The sequence below is a fragment of the Microcebus murinus genome, chromosome 25 (genome assembly GCF_040939455.1).
Source record: "Microcebus murinus isolate Inina chromosome 25, M.murinus_Inina_mat1.0, whole genome shotgun sequence".
NCBI classification, from domain to species: domain Eukaryota; kingdom Metazoa; phylum Chordata; class Mammalia; order Primates; family Cheirogaleidae; genus Microcebus; species Microcebus murinus.
In genome coordinates this window covers 11,920,011-11,945,784 of record NC_134128.1, presented here as the reverse complement: position 1 = coordinate 11,945,784, position 25,774 = coordinate 11,920,011, and the positions used below count along the sequence as shown (strand labels likewise).

General features: G+C 38.4%; 1 protein-coding gene across 1 annotated transcript; it reads right to left on the bottom strand.

Moving 5' to 3' along the window:
- Window positions 1–532: 532 nt before the first annotated feature.
- HACD1 (3-hydroxyacyl-CoA dehydratase 1) lies at window positions 533–22,423 on the bottom strand. The gene is made up of 7 exons (XM_012748670.2): window positions 22,113–22,423; window positions 12,291–12,408; window positions 12,089–12,107; window positions 11,923–12,011; window positions 8,473–8,594; window positions 4,414–4,592; window positions 533–1,024 (listed from the first exon to the last, which is right to left on the bottom strand). Exons 1-7 carry the CDS (start codon window positions 22,367–22,369, stop codon window positions 942–944), a joined length of 867 nt encoding a protein of 288 aa, XP_012604124.1. The 5' UTR covers window positions 22,370–22,423; the 3' UTR covers window positions 533–941.
- Window positions 22,424–25,774: the final 3,351 nt, after the last annotated feature.

The following is a 25,774-nucleotide window of genomic DNA, read 5'->3' as shown; positions in this document are numbered from 1 at the left end:
GCTTTGTTATAAAAATTTTTGCTGCTCAATGGAATTCTGAGTAAAATGACTCTGTTTTTAGAACATACACCGAAACTTTTAGTTACCTAAGTACCACAAAGAGTAATATGATTTTTGCAAGACTATTCCATGGTATAGGGCAGTCTTTCTCCGAGTTCTGAGTACAATATTATGAAAAGACATCATTTCTTTTTTTTTTTTTTTTAACCAGTGGGGCTAAGAGTATACTTACACTATTCGTAACCCCTTAAAATCCTTACAGTTGAAATAGTTGTCCTTTAGTGGTTAATTCAAATAAAAATAAATCTGCTTAGTGGTATACACAATTTCAATGGCCTAGAAATACTTTCAAGGAATCTTTTCCAATGGTGACATCTACTTGAATTCATTTTTTTTCATGCTGCTACTTTATCTACAGCAAGAGTCTTACCAAATTATGTCCACGCTTCCAAAAATTGTTATTAATCACAAAGGCTGCCTTATAACCTGAAAAAATAGACTGTAGGTTCAAGAAATACCAACACATTATTAACAAGTTATTATAATTTTGCCTTTAGTTTCATTTATAAATATCACATAAATATCACTGGCAGGTATATCATAATGTGAAATCATTAAACTAATTCCTAAACATTGATTTAAGCAGCTAGGTATTTAGTAAAACCAACAAAAAGGTTTTTTTTCCCTCAGGTCATACACCCAATTATTTTCTTAATGATCAACACCTACCCAGGAGTTGGTAATATTTGCACAGTTCTCATAAAAAACAGAGCTGGCACAATATGAAGACAAACACTCGCAAATACCACGTGTCTCGGTTATATTTTAAGAAACCATACGATCCATGGTATATTTCATGAAGTTGTTTATTCTTGTTATTCAAACTTGGACTCAAGTAATCCTGGTAATTCTGGAAAAAGCACCTTGTTTGTAGGGATCATTTAATCATCCTTTTCTACAATCACCTCTCCATGAAGCACCTTTCTTCTTTGACGTAACATATGAAAATAGAGTTGTGGAAACACTTCATTGAAAAAAAGAAAACACAGAAAGATAAGCGATTGCTTTACATTTATACTTGAAACTTGTCACATGTGTTGAAATTTGAGAATAAGTACATTCTGGACCACTCACTGCTACCCTCTAATATTTACTGAGCTCAGGTTAAGACTTCTAATAGAGGCCTACCTACTCCATGCCTAAATATTTTAGTGCCATAAACTGCTGAGGTTTTGTTTTTGAGACAGAGTCTCACTCTGTTGTCCAGGCTAGAGTGCCATGGTGTCAGCCTAGCTCACGGCAACCTCAAACTCCTGGGCTAAAGCGATCTTCCTGCCTCAGCCTCCCAAGTAGCTGGGACTATAGGCATGCACCACTATGCCCGGCTAATTTTTTCTATATATATTTTTAGTTGTCCAGCCAATATCTTTCTATTATTCAGTAGAGACGGGGTCTTGCTCTTGCTCAGGTTGCTCTCAAACTCCTGACCTCAAGCAATCCTCCTGCCTCTGCTTTTCAGACTGCTAGGATTACAGGCCTGAGCCACTGCGCTGGCCTGTTTTCCTTATTTTTTAGCAAACTCAAATACAATGATAAAAATATCTTCCCAATGACCTGGGAGGCCATGTTTGAATTCAGAATTCTGGAATTCTGAGCCAGAAAGCCCCAGCACGAGGGAAGCCGAGCTGCCTGGCCTCTTTCTCTCTGGTCTCTTGGCTGTATTCGGAACCATGAGGGGTCTTAGGCCCATGTGCGTGGATATTCCAGTGTATATGTATATATATATCTTTATATATATATATATATATATATATATATATAAGCTTCATCCATAAACCTCACAAACGGCTGTCCCTTGGCTATCCTGTGATCTCAGGAGTGCATACACTGGTACACGTTAGCCCTCAGGCCAATGGATCAAAGAAGAATCCTATAGAAGCCTTGGTACATGTTGAACACCATCTGGGCAGTGACGTCCATGGTTCTAGGCTTCCAGAATGTGATCTAGGAGCAGTTGGCAGGCTATGTGGAGGGGTGACCAGTGACAGGCCAGAACAAGGTCCTTTAAACAGGGCCCAGAGCAGAAGCTAATCTTGTCTGGGTGTAAGGGTAGCCTGTTATATATAAACATGTAACTATATACATATAGGTCAGTTGGACCAACGGTCATCTGTCCAGTCAAATTTAGAGAATATTTTGAGCCAATGTGAACCCATACTTTAAATCATAGCATAAATGTTGGTGGATGAACAAATTAACACTAGCTCTAAACAATATAAATGTAAAAATACTTCTGAAAATGATGATCGGAATAACTAAACCAATGAACCTAACCACAACACAAACTTTGGATAAAAATTTGTTTGTAGAGTTTAACTCAAATAGAGCAAAAATGCACAATGGCTTTTATATTTTTTAATTTAGGTACTTCCCATCTTAATAAACATAACTATCATATTCTACCTAGGGGCTTAAATTTATTCAGGTTATATATACATCAAGCTAACTGACCAATTATTATAAATAATTGGTCAAATAATTACCAATGGGTCAATAATTTACTAATTATTGTAAATAATTGGTCACTCCTATAAAATTCTGAGTAGTTTAGTACAAGGAATGGGCTTGAGTTCAAATCTTGGCTTTATTTACCAGCTAGGTGATTGTTAAGCAACTCATTCAACCTCTTTCATCTGTAATACAAATGAGAAATATACTAATAATACCACTTCTTTTGAGTACTAAGTACCCAAAAAGTACTTTGAACGCTTTTAATTATCAAAGGATTTAATCAGCAAAGTAAACTTAGTTGATACTACTACTAACGTCAATAAGGGACTGGAAAAACACCCCCATGGCTGTCTGGTGCTCTGCCAAGTGGCCTCTCATTAGCTGTCAGCTGGGCGAACTCAGAAGTTGCTACTGGTACAGGCCAGAGTCTATGCTTCCTAGGATACCTGAAAACCACATAATCAAGACTCATGCCTGTAATCCTAGTACTTTGGGAGGCCAAGGCAGGAGGATCGCTTGAGCTCAGGAGTTTGAGACCAGCCTGAGCAAGACCCTGCCTCTACTAAAAACAGAAAAATTAGCCCTGCATTGTGGCACGTGCCTATAGTCCCAGCTATATGAGAGGCTGAGGCAGGAGGATTGCTTGAACCCAGGAGTTTGAGGCTGCAGAGAGCTATGATGATACCACTGCATTCTACCTGGAGCAGAGTAGAGCAAGACTCTATGTCAAGAAAAGAAAAAGGGTCACTGGTTAGAGGCTTCCAACCATGATCCTGCCAGCCCTTGGTTTCTGTGGGGATGTCTCAGCAGTCAGGAGGAAGAGGAGAACCCGATGCCTGAATCTGGAACTATGTGACAGACACCTTTGTGATCTCTAGTTCGGCTCTAAGCAAGTTCGCATTAACCAGACATTGGGACAAGCGAGGGGTGTGAACAAACAGTGTGTGTGTCCCCTCCGTAGTGCTCCTGAACTGGCTTGGGATGGAAAACCAGACACTGGAATCAGGCTGACCTGGTGGAAGGTGGAGATACATCTCTGACTACTACGTTAGTTTTGATTTTGGAAAAGCGTCAAAGTTGGAGACGTCCAGGGGCTGGCCAAGGTCCATGCTCATCCCCTTGAGATGAAATATTTTATGTCATGTCGATGTAGATTTCGGATTCGATAAACTTTTCTCATTTCCTTCCCCTGTCCCCTAACATCATTCAGTTTCTAGTTCTATTGAGGAAAAACAACCTTGCTTTGCCCTCATATTTCCTCAAGTAACTTTCAATATCTGATCTAAAAATATGTCACTATTGAAACTTCAATGAAGTGAGTCAAGTCTCACCAATTCACTGCAACTGCTGACAGAGGAGGAGAAATTAGTGAAGAGGCTGAATTATTCAAAATATTTTAAGAAAAGCAGCTTTATTATTTTCAAGTACATACAGCAACACAAGTAAGACTAAAAGTACTCTTCAATGATTTTTCCAAGTAGATACTTAATGAATACATAGAAATGATCTGAAACTTTCTTGGATAGGATGTTTTATACTCAGATAGATAATTCTAAGTGCCTGTAAATAGTATACTGCTGCATGTTTTAAAATGATTTTTCTTTTTTTTTTTTTTAAAAATAAAGCATACTAAGCTTATTTTTAAATGATTTTGAGAAAGCAATCATTCATGTAGTAATTTACTTACCTTTTTTCTCATAGTTAGTAAAAGGTCTTCTAACTCACTCCTTCAATGATTCCAAATTATGAATAAATGTAGGGTTAAATATAAGTTTTAATATATTTGTAAGCAATTATTTCTAATTATTTCTCCTTGTCTAATCATCTAGGCATTATTATGATGTCTTTCGAAAAACCTTCCTATCATATGCTAAATCAAAGTAGTAACAAATATGTACTTACACGGTATATATGAAGCCATGGTTATAAGAAGAAAATAATAGTAGTCAAAAGAGACATTGTACTTGTTAGGAAGTCTTATTGAAAACATTCCTGTTTTCTTCACATATGGCAAGGCAGCATATATTGTAAGAAGCTCCCCAGCAACTCCAACAGGATATAAGATGATAAAAAAATTATATCTGGAGAAAGAAAAACGTCAGAGAATTATTTTTCTAGAATAATTATTGGCCCTTTACATTACAGTTCTTTTGCTACAATCGTATTGAAACTTAAAAAGTCTCCTCTCTTTACATATTTACAATGACTTCGCATAAAAAGGTTAATTTTTCTGCTTCAATCATTTGCTTATCATCCTTTTTGCTAATAACATTTTCCATTTTAAATGGCAAGACCTTCTTAATAAGAAGTCAACTGACTTTGCAGTACTGAGATGCTTTTATACATAAAAGAAAGTAGGTGAAGTTCGTAAAAAATTATTGTAAATGTGCTTCTTTGGTGCACAGAATCATAACTGCTTCTCTTTCATGCCTCTAGTCATTTATTGATCAAAGGTTGTTCTTAAAAAGACCAGCTATGATCCTAATTTAATATCTAAACTCTGAAATTACCAAAGTAGTTATTTTTAAGAGGCTTTTGGCAAACTCTCTGTGGTTACTAATCGAAAGTAATTACTATGCAAAAAACTAATAACACTACCTAAAGCATCAGTAATTACAATGAGTATATTGTCTAAAACTACTCTCATAACAAACAAATTAAGACAAGTTACTTCCAGACTTCCCACATTAAAGGAATAGTTAGCTTGCTTACAATAGAGCTGAGAAAGTTCTATTCAAAAGCCAAAATAACTATAAGCACATTTGGATTGTGGCAAGGTCTCTAACACATGGTAGGCCAGGCATCGTTTATGCCTAGTGAGGGAAACACCCCGTGTTCCACTGGTTTCCAACAGGAAGAGCCTAAAGGATCCAAGACAAGGACATTTCTCCATTAAACAAAAACATTTTTCTCTAATTTACTCACTATGTAACAGTTACTACAGAAAAGGTAAAAATGTTGATGGAAAAAAAATCAAATTAATCTGTACTTTATTTAGTCATTTTGTTGGCATTAAGAAATATCTACAAAGGAAAATCAAATTTCTCAGTATTGAAGAAGCTTAGAGACAATTTAAAAATCACTTTCTTCCTGCATGATAAGGATATGGGGGGTGGAGTGAAATGATTTGCCAAAATACATGAACTGTTAAGAATGATTCCCTTACTGTACTTGTTCATCCCTTCTATGCCTTGTATATATTTTTTTGCTTTCTTATCAGTCTTGTGTAGTTCTTTGTGTTATCATTTAAATCAATCTTTTCCTGTACCTCAATTTTTAAAATCACATAACTCATTTTAAAAATTATGAAGGGACATTTTATATCCCCTTCTCAAATAAAATATCCAAACTGATTAAGCTTTTTTTTTATTTTATTTTATGTGACTCTCAAAAGATTTTTTGGTAGCATTGAACTTTAACAGGAAAAAAAAGCCCATCATTCCTAGAATAAACTAGTGTAAAGTCTTAAAGACTGAAAATTTCTAATGAAATGGGAACAAATTACAAAATTTATTTGACTTGACTTGTACTTTAAAGAGATTGCATGTCACTAACTTAACTCTCTAAGTTCTGAAGGAAGTATAGGAGATTAATTTATGGTTTTTATTTTTATATTTTTAGAGACAGGCTCTTGCTCTGCGTCCCAGGATGATCACAGCTCACTGCAGCCTCGAACCTCTGGCCTCAAGTGATCCACCTCAGCTGGGATCACAGGCAGGCCGCCATGCTCCTAGTCACTATGGGAGATTTAACCATTTTTAGACCACATTCATAATGCTTCCTTGAAGATTCCAATTGTCACCTAAAATTTTTTTGAAAGAAATGCATTTTTGAAATCAAAGTGAAAATCAATTCGAAAACACAACTCAGTACACAATTATCTCCTCTGCGAAGAACACTTTTAACACATAAATAGAATCAAAGTATATTCAAACCATGAAATTGTTTGTAAATAAAAAGCCATTTCTAAAGTGAAGTTTTATTTGAGAACAATAGCTTCAACATTTGAACACAGATACTAATATTATGTTAGGTTATTTAATGCAGTTGGAGAATATACTATATTTAGATGGTTGGGATTTTTAAGATCCTTTTGACACGAAACATAATTTCATGATCATGATTAAATGGCAGGATGCTAACACGTGCATTTTGTAATTGAAAGATTCTATGACATCAAAGCAACTGACAATTGTTTTCTAAACAGCAAATTTAAACATGAAATGGCAGAGTTTCGAACTTTTCCAGAAAGCAAAGACATGCAAATGCATTCTGAAAGGCAGACGGACAAAGCAATAGCAATTAATATGCCTGATCTAAGGAAAATGTGCAATGTGCATTCCATTATCTTCTTCAAACAAATTTTGTAAACACAGCACATGAAAAGAGGCATGAATTACTATTTTGAAAGATGCCAAAGATCCAGAAGACTGTCATGCAAAATGGTACTGATATGCATTCTAGGATTAGCGTCCGGTGACACTCAAAATTGCCAACCTTTTAAAAGGCCCAATCACTAATAGTGAATATATTTTCACGTACGATAATAAAACCAATCAAACACACGTAAATGGTAGTGTGACCTCCTTATGACAGACAATATATTTAAGCTCAAATTATAATTTTAAAGTATTTTATGATATGCAAAATAGTAAGCCACAGATGTCTAAAAAAGGGCTAGAAAATGTAAAAGAAAAAAGTCTAAAAGAATGCATACCACAATTCACAGTGATTATCCTCATTTTAGAGGGCATACGAGGAGTTTAAAAGTTTTTCTTTCTTTTTGGTTTGTTTATATATTCTAAATCATTATATTTAAACATGTATAAAACATGAGTTATTAAAAAAGGAGTAATTTAAGAAAAAGTGTTAGATTTTTAATATATGAGAATCAAAAACAAATCTGAAACTAGATAAGGATTACCCTCAAATAAAATTAGAATGTATTAACATAAATATCAGAGTTTTTGAAAATAACAGAATTATAGATATGATATTATTAATAATATTATGTATAATATTAGAAGACTGGAAAATGATATACTGGCTTATGATTTATTCTCCAAATAGCAGTTCTGCTTTTATAAAAATTTTGTAAAATGTCAATTACTCAAAGAATTTAAACGTAAAAAAAAAAAAACCAGACATCCTTGGCTTTCAAAACTGTTTCTTTAAGATAGATATATTTGGAGCCCTTGAAATATAAATTTTGTCCACATTTCAAATGCTAAAATTTCAAGGAAGTGTGACTTTTTAAAATGCCTGTCTCTGCTACTTAAAGCAAAAAATTGAAAAATAAAAAATAAGGCATTGTAGATATAAGACAAATGGTGGATACTAGATTGAATATTAAAATAATTTAACCCTTTGCACTTGGATGTCAAGTGTGACTCGACACGGTTAGCATCAGTAGCAGCTCACATCATGAAAAAATATAGAGATTAAAATTACTCTTTGAATGTATCAATAATTTGAAATATAAAAAAATCCAAATAAATAAGTTTGTATGCAAAGAAACTCCAGTTTTTGTAAAATCTGGGGTATTTAAAACATTAAATCCCGAGTAGAATAAAGGAATCGAGAAAAAAAAAGCAAGCGAGTACAAAGGGTTAAATCGATTGGACAAAATATTATATTTTGGGCACCAGTTAGTTAATAGAATTCCCAAAATGGATAGATGTGTGTGCTTTCAAAGAAAAATGAATGACCAAGTTTGAGGTTATTTAAGGATACTACTCTAATTTGATTTGCACTGATTTTTCTCCACATTTATATTAACATGATTGATCTCTGATCATTAAATTAAGCTTTTAGAATCCAAGTTCTAACGCTGATAATAGAACAGCAGCATTGTGGCATCCGCCAGGCTGAAAACACAAATTGCAATTCTCTGGTGTTAGCTGAGCACACAGAATAAGCATGCACAGGACCGTGAGAAACTAAACTGTGAGACATCGCCACCTGGCCCATTTAATGAAGTACGGCAAGTGGTCAAGGAGACTGAATGTGTAGAAGGAATAGCGAGTGATCTCTGTCACAGTCCACGCCACCAGAAAAAGCACCACACTCTCCTCATTCTGGATCTGCAGAATTATAGAGAAATCCACAGTGTCGTTCAACTGCACACTTATTTTTCAAATGAAGACACTTTCATTACGTACTGGCTTTTATTCTAATGGCATGTTAGGGTTAGACAAATGCAATACAGAAAACTCAGTATGGTCACCATTATACCATTAATTATAAACAGGGAACTGAAATATGTGCTATTCAAAGGAGAGGTCAAATGTATACTGATTTTTCTTTCTCAACGTTCACTCTAAGTGAAGTTGCCAAGAACTCTACCATCCAAGGACATTACTCCCTAGAAACTGGAATGGGAACAATCTGACCCTCCTGCTTTCTGTTAATCATTGCATCACCCTTGTTCTACTGCAGGACCAACTCTTGAACCTACCCACTCATCTTTGGCCATATTACCACTGTTTTAATTCAGGGCCTTATCATCTCTCATCTGGACTAACCTGTCTTTATTCTCTTCATGGATGGATGTTTTCTCTTAAAAAAGAAAATAAGACAACAAAAAACAAACTGGAATCAGCTCAGTCCTATGATTTAAAAGTTTCAAGGACAAACTCTAATAACACCTGAGCCTGATAGTCAAGGTTCTTTACAATTCAAGCTCAGAAATCTCTCCATCTGCAATCACCCAACCCTCCTAGCTACTTCTCTCTTCCAGTGACGCTAAACTTTGTTATTTCTAGAATATGCTCTGAACTTTTGCGTCTTTACACATGCTATTCCCTCTAATTGCTCCCCATAGAAAACCCTTCCTCGTCTTTTCATATCCAGCTAAAACATCATGCTCCCTGGAAAACTTTTCCCAAATATCTCCTCTCACCCTGAGAAGTTCTTCACTCAACTTCCTTGTTCTCATAGTACTTTATTCATATTCATATTACAGCAGTTGGCAATTTGTATCAAAATTTGTCTGGCTAAGTCTTGCCCATGTCAGTTTCAACTTCTATATCCTCCTTCTTCATGGAAGCCTTCCTTTCCACCCTAGGTCAGACTAAGTCCCCCCTGGATATACCACAATGCATTTGGAGCTCTTATTTCAAAGATTAATATAATTAAATAAGTATTTGTATAATTACTTGTTTAGCTTCTCTCCCAATTATAGGCTCCATAAGGTGAGACCATGTGTTTATATTATTAACACTCATATTCCAGCACAATGGCGGGCACAGAAAAGGTGCACAATTAGCATCTGTTCATGATCCAACATTCGTACGACTGCCTCTCTCTTCCCAACAGCCAGTACACTTGACCGCTGGGACTGCCTTATTCATTTTTATAAATCCAGAGATTAGCACACCACCAGGTATATAGAATGCATTCAATAAATGTTGATTGGATTAATTAGGGAGTGGTAAATAGGTGCCAATGGGAAACTATAGGGAGTCTCAAAAGTCTCCATACAGAGGGAAAATTTTATAATGAATATTTGGTAAATGAAGGTACATTTAGCTACAATTTTCCATTTTCCCTATGTATGGTGACTTTGGGGACACCCTGTATTGTTGTAGAAAAATCAAGAGTCAAATTAAGGCAGAGATCCAATGAGGATAAAAGGAGCAGACGGATTCTTCTTTTTCTTTGGAACTTACCACTCTCTAGTGTCCCTTTACCTTCTCCTCTCTAGTTAATGTTATCTTTCTTTTCCCTCATTCTTCAGACTCTTTGTCATCCTAGCTCAGCTATTACTATATTTGTTCACTACCTGGGACAGTCTCTCTTTCAGTTAATGTCCTCCTGGGTTTTTTTTTTTATTTTGTTTTGTTTGTTTGTTTCTGAGACAGTCTCACTCTGTTGCCCTGAGTAGAGTGCCCTGGCATCAGCCTCGCTCACTATAACCTCAAACTCCTGGGCTCAAGTCATCCTCTGGCCTCAGCCTCCTGAGTAGCCGGAACTACAGGCACATGCCACGATACCCAATGATCAATGTCCGATGCCTGGCTAATTTTTCTATTTTTAGTAGAGACAGGGTCTCGCTCTTGGGCAGGCTGGTCTTGAACTCATGACCTCAAGTGATCCTCCTGCCTCGGCCTCCCAGAGTTGCTAGGATTACAGGCGTGAGCCACCACACCCAGCCTGTCCTCCTGTTTTTAAATTAGTGGGCAACCTCAATGAATAAAGTTTGGCTGTGTGACATGTGCTCTTTGCTATCTGTAGGGCAGTCACTGGTTAGCAACAAATGGATGAAGCAAGTTGAGTGAATGATACTAGTTAAAAGGGCTAAAGTGTAGACTAGTCATAGGCAGAAAAGTCAGCGATCTGTCCCCGCGTGGACAGGAGAAGGCCAGTGAGGCTAAGAGGAGCAGAGAAGAGGTCAGGTGTCAGTCCCCAAGCATAGGGGAGACAAGAAAGGAGGCCAGAAATCTGTCCTCAAATAGACAGAAAACCCTGTAGGCTGCTGAGAAGGTTAGAAGGGTTGAGCTAGGAAATGTCTGTCATGGGTTTAAAAGGCCCAGAATCTTGACATAGTCAACATGGTGTTTGTTTTGTCCAAAAGGTTTAAGCCATTAATTATATTCAATAATTAGGTCTCTTGTCATGCTGCAGTAAATAATATGTTTATTTTTCCTTAAGTTCCTTAACACTTCTTTGAAAATTATATTTTCATTGAAAAATTAAAATTATCTATATTTATGGTACATGACATGATGTTCTAAAATATGTATACACTGTGGAATGCCTAAATCAAGCTAATTCGCCTACGTGTTTCTACATACACTTATTTACTCGGGGTGAGAACACTTAAAATCTACTGATAGCAATTTTCAAGTACACAATACATTGTTATTAAGTGTAGTCATCGTGTTGTACAAGAGAAGGCTTGAACTTACTCCTCCTGTCTAATTGAAGTTTTGTATCCTTTTACTCCCTTTTAATTTTTAATTTAGTCTTTTCCAGTTATTCAGGTATACGGAACTACATTTATTTTTATGTCTGTTACTACAGTACTCAATGCTAAATGAGGAAAAATAAACTGTTTACACTGATAACATCAATTACATAATCAAAGAGAATAACTTTGATGGAAAAGAAGCTTCTATAGAAAAGAAAATTTTCTGTTAGTTATTTGACAGAATATGGATATTAATTAAAAACTGGAAAGCATCCAAGGAGAATATATTATGGCTATAAAATACCAATACTTGGTTTTGCTTGTGTTCCAAAGTCATTCTACGAAAGTACTAAGTCAATATCCAATACTTAAATTCAAACCCAACTCCTTTTTACCCAAAGGTTCTGTTTTCTGAAATATATAAATATTAATATTTTAGATTCCGATTAATGAAAAGCTTTCCTGCAGGCTCAAGAAGACAATGTGTTTACATCACTTACTGGTTTTATACTGTGAGTAATGAGCCACACCATGAAGATTCTGGAACTCACTTGGACCCCAGTCACAAGCACAGAAGTCGGTACAATTCCTTAAAGAGAAAAACAAGTCAGCTATTGTCCTAAAGGCAATTTATAATGAAAATACAAAATGAAAGCAAAAACTCACCAATTAAACAGTGGCCTATCTGTAAGCAAATAAAAAAGGATCACACGTCAGTAATATAAAACATCGATCCCTGTTAACATTGGTATTAAACAAACCCATGGGTGGTATGGCATCAGCAAAACAAGATTGAGTTTGCTCAACAAAAAAGAAAGGTTCCAATAAATATTACAACAACAAAAAAGCAGCATGATGCAACACTTACCTCAAGCAAGGCAAATGTCTGGAAAAATTTCAGTGTCTTCTGAATACTTTTATATAAACCTCTGTGTGTTCCTTTCTCCATATAAAAACGTGCCATGGCAATAGCTAGAACCAACCACCTAGAGGAAATAAAAGCATTTTAGAAAGTTCTGTCCAAATTAATACCACTGACCTACAGTCACAGAAGCATTATTTGCAATAGCTAAACAGTGGAAGCATCCCACGTGTTCATCAATGACTGAATAGATAAACAAAAGGAAATATATACACACAATGCAGTATTCAGTTTTAAAAAGGAAAGAAATTCTGACGCATGCTACAACACGGAAGAACCCTGAAGACATTAAGCTAAGTAAAATAAGCCAGGCACAAAAGGGCAAATATTATGTGATTCTATTTACTCAAGGTCTGCAGAATTATCAAACTCAGAAAGACAGAAAATAGGATGGTGGTCCCCAGGGGATGGGGGGAAAGGGGTCAATGGGAAGTTCATGTTGGATGGGTGTAGAGTTTTGGTCTTTCAAGATAAAATGTTTCAGCCAGTACTAGAAGTAAAGGAAAAAAAAAAAAAGATAAAATGTTATGGGGATGAAAGGAGGTGACGGTTGCCCAAACAACGTGAATCTGCTTAATGCTACTGAACTGCACACTTCAAAATGTTTGTTAAAGAGGGTAAATGTTATGTTCATTTTACAATTTAAAAACATGGCTAAACTAACCTTCCTGAAAAGAAATGCTATTTATATAATAAAATGTATGTTCTATTATGTTTAGTTCATAGTTCTATTTTTTAAAAAAATGACAAATGGTATTTTCATGTTGACTCTATAAGCGGAGGAAGAGAACATAGACGAGACCAACTACATGCAAAGCGATGTCCATTATTGTTCTGGTTTCAGCAAATAAATTGACAGACCAAAGAAAACAGCTTTATGTACCAAAAATAAGATTATCATAAAGCATTTAATAATTACATAAAGGTATCTTGAGGGAAAAAGCTATCAAAAGTTGTGTGTGTATGTGTATAAATACATATTTAATGCAAATATATAGTACATAACTATACATCGGTATAAGTAGAAATCTCTTATAAGAATCGTCAATTAATATCTAAGTAATTTTCATTAAATAAAAACAACTGTTACACCTCAGCAGGTATACACAAAGATCAGACATGGGCCTGCTTTCAAAGAGGTTGTTTCTAAAAAAGAAAAAAATACACATACCCCGCCTTGCAACTTACATTTGTGTACTGAATATAGATTCTGTTCTGTGAATTAATGGTACTTAAGATATAAGATATACTTATGGAAACCAGCTTTCTCATCTTCCTAGAATCACTGGCAACTCTTTTTTTCCAGTTTCCCTTGCAACTACAAAAGCATGTTTAAGTTAAAGAAAGTTGCCTCATCTGTAGCTTTTTAAAAGCTTTAATAGTATACCCAGGAAAATGAGTAGCTACCCCAGTCATTGAGATTAGTGGTCTCCAAAGTGTCTACTTAAATGGATTTATAAAATGTAAAAGTATTATACAGTTTTAAGTTTTTAACTAAATAACATACATACAGTGGACAAATGCCTTAAAAAGATTCCTGCAAAGATACTACTAATCGAATATGAGGAAAATGCGTGCTCAAGAGAACGCTAAGAAAATGGCAGAATGACAGTTCTGCTCCTCAGCACATCATGAGATAAAAGTAATGACTTTATCAGATAGGATAGGAAGTCAGGCAAATGTCTGAAACTGTCACAAAGACTTTGGAAATGCAGATATATTAATGACAACGGTGATAATAATATGTTCAGGGTGTTTTCTATGTTCTAGACTCTGCTCTAAATGCATGACAGGCTGGGCGTGGTGGCTCACACCTGTAATTCCAGCACTTTGGGAGGCTGAGGCATGGGGAACACTTGAGGTTAGGAGTTCCAGACCAGCTTGGGGAACATAGCTAAACTTGATCACTAAAAAGAAAAAAAAAAATAGAAAAATTAGCCAGGCATGGTGGTGCACACTTCTAGTACTAGCTACTCAGGAGGAAAAGATGGGAGGATTGCTTGAGCCCAGGGGCCTTAGACCAGCTTGGGCAACATAGCAAGACCTTATCTTTACAAAAAATAAAAAAATTAGCCACACATGGTAGTGCACGCCTATAGTCCCAGCTACTCAGGAGGCTGAGGCAGGAGGATTGCTTGAGCCCAGGAGTTGGGGGCTGCGGTGAGCTATGATCACATGCCATTGTACTGCAGCCTGCATGACCCTGTCTCTAAATAAATAAATGCATTACATATCAACCTCAAACCCTCATGATAACCCTATCAGGTAAGGGTCTACTATTATCCTGTTTCACTGGTGAGGAAACAGGCAGAGAGGGTCACACGGCCAGCCTGCTGGGACCTAAACCCACCACTGAGCTCAGAGCCTATGCTGTTGGACCCCTGTGCTATACTGATCTGGCTCTAAGTACATATCGTGCCCTGAGATATTAGCTAATTATAGCAATTCATATGTACATTACAAATACATTTGTAAGATTATATGGAAAGTCTATTACTCTTATAGATGAGACAGCCGTGATCTGGAGACATTAGGTTAACTCTAAGTCTCAGAGTTAAGTTCATTACTGTGAGTCTGAAATAGAATCCCTGAGGCCCCTGAATTCCTAGTCCTGCCCTCTTTCCACCGTATCAGAGTTTTACTGTGGATATAACACACGCACTCATCTCATGCAAAAGCCGACACTGAATTCAGTGCTGGGCTGATCCTACAGTGCTAATCTGGATAATGTTTTAGGTACCCTCCCTTTAGGCTTAAAGTGTTACGATTTCATTATCCTCAATCCCTAATCCCCATACTTAAAGAAGCAGAAAGCTTAATAAGATGTTTCCATTCACATTTTCCATATACTTGTCTTTTCTGGGCACAATCAAATCGGGTATCTACAAAAGATAAGTTTTTAGAGGCACCTATTAACCAAGCAAGGAATGTATCAAAGGATTCATTTAGATGGCAAGTTTTCTACTTTTAAAAATAGCATTGTATCTGGGGGATGGTCATGCTGGAAACTCAGACTTGTGGGGGAAGGGGGAACAGGGCATTTATTGAAACCTTAAAATCTGTACCCCCATAATATGCCGAAATAATAATAATAAAAAAAAAATCCATGCATTGTAACATTATAACAAATTCTGCTATTGTTCCATAGATGGCAGTATTGCACCAGCTAGTATATTATCATGCTAATACCACTCACTAAACTGTAGGAAATAAAAGAAATGAACAGAGTCACAAGTTTGAAAGGACCCTCAAACCATCTATTCTAACCTCTTATCTGTTTTTCCATCAGTAAGGCCAAGAGCTAATCTAAACCAATCAGAGTTTACGTACTAAACCCACCATCACAAGGAGTGACAATCAAAATTTCTCTAAGGGTTCTACATTGAACTAACTTTGGACTTCCTTCATCCATTAATTTAGCAATTGTCATAAAACAAACAAAAATATTCCAAAAGCAATTGGATTAGAAATCCTTTTCTGGAATATTCTTTTGTTTTTTAAAATATGCCAGGACTATTGATTATATGAACCCAAACAAATACACTCAGTCCTTGATTAAATACTTTCTCAGGGAAAAACAAAGAACAAAAAAAAACTTGTATCATATATGTAGATTTCTTGCTTGCTTGCTTAACTCATTTATTCATTCATTTTCAGGATCAACATTTAATACTAAGCCAGGTGCTGAGCTAGGCACTGGGGAATTTGAAATAGATAAGACATAGTTTTTGCCACGGAGAACTCTCAAGTTAGTAAGTGGAAACAACAGAACAGTGCAATGTAAGAGTTACATGCCATAACTTACTGAACACGGGGGCTACATTCTCATGCCCCTATGGTACAATGACCCTGAAAAACCTTATCAAAAGATATTTCGCCTGAAATATCTTGGAGACCACCTGTTCCTTGAAAAACTTGGTTAACTCCACTATACATTTCCTTTTTTAAAAAAATGTCAACACTGCTTTTTAAGTTTTTATTATAAGCAATTAAGAACATATACAAAGGTATAGAGAAAGGTATAATGAACCTCACCTGCTCACTCACTACGCAGCTTATTAATACCTTATGAACAATCTTGTTTCACCTAAAACTTTATTCCCTCTCCTCCCCTTATTATTCTGAATAAAATCCCAGACATTCTATAAAATGATTCATAAATGTTTCATTATGTATCTATAAAAGGATTACTTTGAATTAACATAATTATAATACAACTATGCCATGTAATAAAATATAACAACTTCCTAATATCACAACACATAGAGCCAGGATACAAATTTCCCAAATTGTCTCGTAATTTTTTTAAAGCATGATTGAAATAAGATTCACATGCTGTAATTAGTTGTTTTGTCTTTTATGACTCTTTGAATCTACAGTTTCCCCTCTATCCTTCCTTCCCTTTCTGCCTTTTGCAATTTGTCTGTTGAAGACACTGAGTGGTGTATCCTGCAGCAACCCTCAGTATGGATTTTGTTAATTCGATGCCCACGTGTCATTTTTACCACATTCTGTTCTTTGTGTCTCCTGTAAATTGGTAGTTAATTCTAGGGGCGTGATCGGATTCTTGTCTGATTTTCATAGGTTGTGGTGGATACTTCTACAAAGAGCATGTAATTTCTGGTTGTCTCTTTCTTTTATGATACTAACAGTTACTGACCATCATTGCCTAGATCCCTTATTTCAAAACTATTGAAAAATAATGACATTCTAATTTGTCATTTCTCCTTTATGCCTCTTTTAACCACTTGGAGGCTTGTAAGAAAGATGGTCTTTGACTATCACATATTGTTCATTGACACCTCTAAATTGCCTTTTCTCGACTAAATTTATACTTTTGTTTAGCGGCCAATATATGAGTGTCTCAACTGATTGCACCTAGGCACTCACACCAATAAAGAATCAAGCTGAAAGGTTCATAAAAGAAAAAAGCCTGGGAAGTTGAACTTCATTAGAATTAGGACCATCTGCTCTTCGAGGAACACTGTGAAGACAATGAAAAGCCAAGCCACAACTGGGACAAAATGTTTGCAAATCACATATCGGGTATAGGACTTGTATCCAGACTGTATAAAGAACTCTCAAAACTCAGTAATGGGAAGCCATACTATTAAAGAAAACAAAACGGGCAAAAGATTTGAACAGATGTTATACCCAAGAAGCTATACAACTGGCAAGTAAGCACAGGAAAAGATACTCAATCTCATTAGTCACTAGGGAAATGAAAATCAAAATCATAACGAAATAATACAATATACTTACTGGGATGTCTAAAATTACAATGACTAGTTGTACCAAGTGTTGGCAAGGAAGTACAGCAACTGGAAGTATCATTCATTTGCTAGTGGGAAGGTAAAATGGTATGACTAATTTGGAAAACAGTTAGGCAGTTCCTTAAGAAATTAACACATGACTGCCATCTACCCAGTCCTACTACTTGTAGGTATTTATCCAAGAAAAGCAATAGCATATGTCCATGAATGTTCATTGCTTTATTCATAATAGTCCCAAACTGAAAAGAATCCAAACATCATCAACAGATAAATGGGTAAACAACTTGTGGTAAATCCATACAATGGATTTGTCCTCATTGATAAAATACATCCTACCCAGCAATAAAAGATATGGTTCTTACTTAACATTTTGGGCAATGTATCTTGGGCATTTTTGCTCTATTAAGTTCTATTAAGTATACTGTAAAAATATCTTAAATAGTTTCTCTATCTGCAAGAAGTGCAGTTTTAAATTAACCACTAGGGATAGGAATTAACACTTTGAAAAGTCTATTATGCATCTGGCACCCTGCTAAGAAATTCATACCCATTATCCCTTTATTCCTTGTAATGATCTAGCAACGTAGTTGTCTTGTTCCAATTTTACTGATGAGAAGACTAAGGATCAGTGACTTGTTAAGTGACTGGTCTGAGGTTAAGTGACTTGTCTGAGGTCACCCAGCTACAAAGAAGTGAGACACAACCCTTAACCAACACCTTCCTGTTCTGTTTACAAATTAAAATCCAAACATGTCGGCCGGGCGCGGTGGCTCACGCCTGTAATCCTAGCACTCTGGGAGGCCGAGGCGGGCGGATTGCTCGAGGTCAAGAGTTCGAAACCAGCCTGAGCAAGAGCGAGACCCCGTCTCTACTATAAATAGAAAGAAATTAATTGGCCAACTAATATATATATATAAATTAGCCGGGCATGGTGGCACATGCCTGTAGTCCCAGCTACTCGGGAGGCTGAGGCAGAAGGATCGCTTGAGCCCAGGAGTTTGAGGTTGCTGTGAGCTAGGCTGACGCCACGGCACTCACTATAGCCTGGGCAACAAGCGAGACTCTGTCTCAAAAAAAAAAAAAAAAAAAAAAATCCAAACATGTCAGCAAATCATCTAAGGCCCTGTGAAATGGCTCGAGCTACCTGTCCACCTTCATTTCCCACTTCATTTTCCTTCTCAGGCCTACTTGTTGTCTCGACAGATGTCTAGCAACTTCACATCTCTGTACCTTAACTCATCCTGTTTCCTTATCCATGCCTATTAAGTCCTGCTCATTCTTCAAAGCTCAGTTTAAATGCTATGATCTCCCAAACAAGGGTTTCTCTGATTCTCCCAACCTGTCTGTCCTCTGACACCCCTGCTGAGCACTTATCTCATTCTTTTATTGCAATTGTTATTTATGTCTTACATATATACAAAAACAGGGCCTCAAATATTTACCTTATATTCCTCACTTGACATAGGACAATGCATTCATACGGACTCAAAAGTATTTGTTGAAAATCACACACAAAGAGTGAAAGAGAGAGAAAGAGAAAAAGAGAGAGGAATGCTCAGTTCCTAATCATGAGCAAGTGCCACAACAATCCTTACCTCCTTTAAAGGTGTAATTCTACTCATAGGGATTTATCCTAAGCCACTAATTCAACAGAAATAAATGAAAACAAACAGTCATTAGGGACATGATTTAATTCATGATTGCCCATTAGTTCTATACACTCTTATATAACTGTGAAAGAGTGTAATTGTGAAAACTATATAAAGATACATGATAGAATATTAAGTAAAAATAGAATATATAATACAGCAGATAGAATATTAAATAAAAATAGAATATATAATAGAGCAGATATTATAACAACAATGCTTTAAAATCTGTATTCATTCATTCATTGAATAAGTATTTATTGAGTGCTCCAAGGAGTTTATACTCTAAGGGGGACAACAGACAATAAGCAATGATGAATTTATAAAATACACTGTACAATTGCATGGCAGTTAGCAGGATGGAGAAAAATAAAGCAGGCAAGGTAGACAAGGAGTGTTAGGATGTGAGTCACTATTTGATTGAAACTGGCCAGGTAAAGCCTCCCTGAGAACGGAGTTTCCAGTAAAAAACTTGAAAGAGGTTAGATATACCCATATGAAAGATAATAAGAAAAAATAAAAGGTTATGCTAGTCTTATAGATTTAGACAGGTTCTTTTATTTCTTAAATACTATTTGATTGTTTTGGAATTTTTTTTTCCGAGATGGGGTCTTGCTATATATATTGCCCAAGCTGGTCTTGAACTCCTGGGCTCAAGCAATCCTCGTGTCTCAGCCTCCCGAGTAGCTGGGAACACAGGTGCAAGACACCACACCCAGATTGTTTCAAAATTACAAAAAATTAACAAACATGCCAAAGTTCTGCTAAAAAAAGAAATAAACGAAGCATGTTAAATGAACCAAAAGAACCTCTGCTATTCACACTGTTAAATGTATACGTTTTTGTCCTGATTTCAACACTACAATTTCTCCAACCTTATTCATCACTATTTCCAGCACCATTCTCCAATTCATTTAAGAGAATACACCAGGCTTGCACCTCATGCCTATCTATTTCTAGAATTTATCTCACTTGAAATTCATACCCTTTATGTGCACAAATCCTATTCCTTCTTCAACTCTCAACGCCTCTCTCTTGAAAGGCTCCAAAGAGTTAGTGACACGTATAATTCCATTTCAGAAATCACCACTGCCTTATGAAAACAACAAGGGGCCTTCTCCATGCAGGCAGAGAAAGACAAGTTTGGAATAAGCCCTGCTTTGCCGGGAAGTGTAGGAAGAACAGGAATGAAGTGCTAGAACACAACGGAGAAAGCATTTAATTCTGCTCCAGGCGAAGCAGAAGACCTAGAAACTTTCAAAGAGGTTGATTTGGTTAGAAATTACAGAAAGAACAAAGAGAACGTTACACAAGGAGTGAACGACCTGAGCAAAGATGGAGAGTGCTGGGAAAATGCACGGTGCTTTGAGGCAGCAGTGAGTCACAGGCGAGTTCGTGGAAAGGGGAACCCGAGAGGCAAACGGCCTTGGAAGACAGACGGTCCAAATCCCTTAGATTAATTAGGGTGGAGGTGACAGGGACTCGCTGAGGGCTTTAAAATGGAGTTACTCACTGATTTTCATTTTTTGAAATGTAACTTGGCCTCCAAAGTGGACAGCAAACTGGAAAGGGACAGCCACCCTGTTCACACATGGCAGGTGTTTCAAGAAAGGCTTGCTAACTGCCTGAGGCCATCAGAGAGGACAGAGAATTCCTTCAGCCCCTACAGCACCACGTGGGGGGTCCCGAACCATTCTGTTGTTTCGAATATATTCGTTTTCTCTCCTTTCAAGATTATGATTTAGGAAAGAAAAACGACGACACAGCATCCGAGCCGGATAATCTAGGTGGAAACCCACGACTGACACTCACTGGCTGTGATCTCAGGCAAGCGATTGAACCTCTTTGTGCCTCAGTTTCCTAATCTGTAATATATCATGTACCCCTCACAGGATTGTAGAGGACTAAATATGAGATAATACATTTATAATAACTCTGGCACATAGATCCTCAATAAATATAAGTTTATGAACTGTATTTGGTATCCTGTATCACGCCCTAAGCACGTAATGGACACTCAGTACCGCACTCAAGGATTTATTAAAGCTCTGTCAATCGCATTTCTCTACAAGCCCCGAAGAAAGCGTAAAATACCACTAATCTTTCCCCCATATTTATGTAAGTGAATGTTTCCTGTGATCATGGGAAAATAACTTTTAAAAGGCAACGGAAGTTTAGAAAGGGAAAAGCATTTTCCCAAAAGGGTTTGAAAAGCAGTTGACACACAAGTCACTCTGACAGCTCTTCGAAGAGGGCTAATCATTGTGTAACCTTAACTTGTAAGTCATACTCAAGGCCAGAAATAAAAGGACAGGGTATCAGCAGTGGAGCATGAGACCATAAAGATGCTGGGCACGAGGGCCAAGCTCCGATAAGGTGGTGTTTAAAAAAAAAAAAAATCATGCCAAGAAGCTCTAGGACGCATTATGCTTTTGTAAAAGAAAAGTTGCAATGATGAAATTAACAAATTAACAGTGCCCACTGATCGCAGCACAAGGACACGCGGCCGGACAGCTCCAGGTGGCCGGACCCAGGCGCTTCTTCAACGGCGGCGGGAGGCAGCCGCCTCCCCCCGGGTCGGCCCCGCATTCCTGCCCGGGTCTATACTTAACCTCGGGCCCGCGCCCCGCGGCCGCCACGCCGTGCACCGTATTAGGCAATGCCCGGCGACAGGCCCGGCCCCCCCGCCCCGCTCCATTCAAGCCGCCGCGGCCGCGCCCCTCCCCCACGGCCGTCCCCGCGCCCACCCAGGGGCCCGGCCCGCGCGCCCCACGCGCCACCACGCGCCCCCGCCGGCCAGCCCGCGCCCCCGAGCCCGGCGCGCAGGGACCTGGGGGCGCGCGTACCCCGCGGTCATGGCGATGTTGTAGAAGGTGAGCCAGGCGGTGGCCAAGAAGCCGAGGCGCCTCCTCTTGCGGGTGGCCTCCCTCTCGTCGCTGGCCTCCGAGGCGCCGCCGTTGGCACCGTCCTCCTCGCTGGACGCCATGGTGGCCGCGCAGCCCGGGGACGTGGACGACAGGGGCAGGAGATCGGGAGGGGACCCGGCCGAGCGCGCAGCCCCAGCGCCGCCACCCGCCGCCGCCGCCTCCGTCAGGCGCCCCATGTGCCACGCGCAGGGGGCTCGGCGCCACCCGCCCGGCCGCCCGCGGGGGGAGGAGCGCACGCCCCCGCCCGGGTCCCGCCCCGGCCCGGCCCCGCCGGCCCCCGGGTGCGACTTCCAGGCGGCGCTGCAGTTTCCGCTGCCCTGGAGAATCCAGCCGCGTCGCTCGCCCGGGAAACTTGTTCCTGGAGAGACGCCCCGGGCTTCTCTCTTCCCCGCGATTGCTCCTCGCTGGTGCGTCTAGTCGGGACAGGCGGACGCACCTGGACTTGGCGGGGCCCTGCCCCTCCCGGCCTTCTGCAAGCTTCCCCCCAACACGCATCCCCAAGAGTTTCTGGGGAAACTCTTTTCATTTTACTGGCCAGTCGGCAGGTAGAGGGTGAATACAGTGAGACTGTCCCACGTTCGTGGCTTCCACCCGAGCCACTGTCCCTAAGGTCATTGATTTCAATTCAGCGCAGAACGCTGGATGTTGCAGGAACGTTGGAGAAAACAGCACAGGACACGACATGAAAGAAGAAAAGTTAGTACAAAAACAGGTAGCAGCCTGGCCGCTGGGCTAGGTGAGACAGTAGCGTCCTACTGTTTCCCACTCCTAACGCTTTCCTTTTCTCCTCCCTTCAATACCCGTCCTTCCTCCTATCAGCTCTTCCCTCTGTCCACTTAAAGCAGTTAAGGAGGCAGCTCTAGAGTCAGAGTGCTGAAATCCAACCCCCCAAATGCCTGACTCCACCCTTTTTAATAGATGTCTGAACTTAGCTTAACCTCTCTATGCCTCAGTTTCCCCGGTGGCGATAATAATAAAAAAATCTACAGGGTCATTGTACAACGTAAGCGATGTCACGTCCCCAGTTGAGCGTGTTACCCCTATTCCGGAGACTCCGGTCTCCCTTAATCCGGTGCAGGACCCCAGAAGCCATCTACTTGTTAGGCAGCTCTCCGGGCACCGGAGCCTGGCCACATTAGGAGAGGACCGCCAGACGACCACTTAGAAGCCAGCCCGAGAGCCCCTCGGGGTATCAAGTCAACCGCACGCGTGCAAGGTAGAAGACCAGAGAGCGCACCGCTTGGGAGAAAGAAAGAGCCGGTCTACGCGGGTCCCACCTCTGGGCATCTCTCTCAGGTAGCACTGCCAGCTTGTTCCGGGAAACTTTAGAAAACTCCAAGGAAAACACTTGAATAGGAAAAGTCCGAAGCATGCCTAGTGAAGAAATAATGGCCCCAAATTGTTCAAATTTGAGGAAGACATGAACCCAGATGAAAAGGCATTTGAATTGGAAAGGAAGAATGGGTTCAACCTCCATCCAGGATAATACAGTAGGTAGTTCATCATTTTTTGTGCCTGAGTAGTACTCCATGATGTATGTATACCACATTTTATTAATCCACTTATGCATTGATGGACACTTGGGTGGTTTCCACATCTTTGCGATTGTGAATTGTGCTGCTGTAAACATTCGAGTGCAGATGTCTTTTGTATAGAATGTCTGTTTTTTTTTTTTTTCTTTGTTGTGGGATTAGTGCATCAAATGGTAGTTCTACTTTTAGTTCTTGGCGGTATTTCCATACGACTTTCCACAGAGGTTATACTAGTTTGCAGTCCCACCAGCAGTGTGTAAGTGTTCCCTTTTCTCTGCATCCACACCAGTATCTGTTGTTTTGGGACTTTTTGATAAAAGTCATTCTCACTGGAGTAGAGTGATAGGTCATTGTGGTTTTGATTTTCATTTTCCTGATGATTAGAGATGTTGAGCATTTTTTCATATGTTTTTTGGCCATTAGTCTATCTTGTTCTGCAAAATTTTTATTCATGTCCTTTGCCCACTTTTTAATGGGGTTGTTCGATTTTTTATTGCTGATTTTCCTGAATTCTATATAGATTCTAGTTATCAGCCCTTTATTGGATGTATAGCATGCAAATATTTTCTCCCATTCTGTTGGTTGTCTATTTGCTCTAGTGATAGTTTCTTTGTCTATGCAGAAGCTTTTCAATTTGATCAGGTCCCATTTATTTATTTTTGTTCTTGCTGCGACTGTCTTTGGGGTCTTCTTTACAAATTCTTTGCGTAGGCTGATGTCTATAAGAGTTTTCTAACATTTTCTTCTAGAAATTCTTATGGTTTAATGCCTTAGGTTTAAGTCTTTTATTCACTGTGAGTTGATTTTTTGTGAGATGTGAGAGGTGTGGATCCTGTGTCAGTCTTCTACATGTAGCTATCCAGTTTTCCCAGCACCATTTATTGAATAGAGATTCTTTTCTCCAGTGTATGTTTTTGTCTACTTTGTCAAAGATCAGATAGCTATATGAGGATAGTTTTATGTTTGGATTCTCAGTTCTGTTCCATTGTTCTGTGTCTCTGCTCTTCTGCCAGTACCATACTGTTTGAGTTACTATAAGCTTGTAGTATAGCTTGAAGTCTGGTAAATTGATGGCTCCCAATTTGTTCTTTTCGCTTAAGGTTGCTTTAGCTATATGGGGTCTTCTCTAGTTCCATACAAAGCATATAATTATTTTTTCTAGATCCGCAAAAACTGATGTTGGTATTTTAATAGGGATTGCATTGAATCTATAGATCACTTTGGATAGTATAGACATTTTAACAATGTTGATTTTGCTGACCCATGAGCATGGTATGGTTTTCCTCCTGTTTACCTCCTCTGCTATTTCCTTCCTCAATGTTTCATAGTTCTTCCTGTAGAGATTAAATATATTCCTAGGTATTTTATTTTCTTTGTTGCTGTTGTGAAAGATATTGAGTCTTTGATTTGGTTCTCAGTTTGACTCTTGTTAGTGTATCTGAATGCTACTGATTTGTGTACATTGATTTTGTATTATCCTGGATGGAGCTGGAGCCCATTCTTCTAAGTATGACAAGAATGGAAAAACAAGTACCACATGTATTCACCATTAAATTGATACTAATTGGTCAACACTTATGCGCACATATAGGAATTAACATTCATAGAGTGTTGGGCAGGTGGGAGGCGTAAATCCACACCTATGGATGCAATGCATGCTCTCTGAGGGATGGGCATGCTTGTCAGGTGGTGCAAAGGCAATTTATGTAACCAAAGTGTTTGTACCCCTGTAATACTCTGAAATTTAAAAAATTAAAAATTAAAAAAAAAATAAAAAGAAGGGAATGGAGGAGCCCACAACTATAGGCAAGAAATGTCCTATAGATGATATTGCACGTACAGTCTTATATTTGCCTTTTACATTTTCCAGTGTAAATTAAATTTAAATATAAACATGAAACACTATCTTAAAAAACAAATAAATTGGAAAGGAAGAAGTAAACTGGAAAGTGGAATTTCATCAGCATCCAAAACCATGAACTATAGAGGGATAAATTTACCAAAACATGTGCAAGTCATATACACTGAAAACTATTAATATAAATCTCT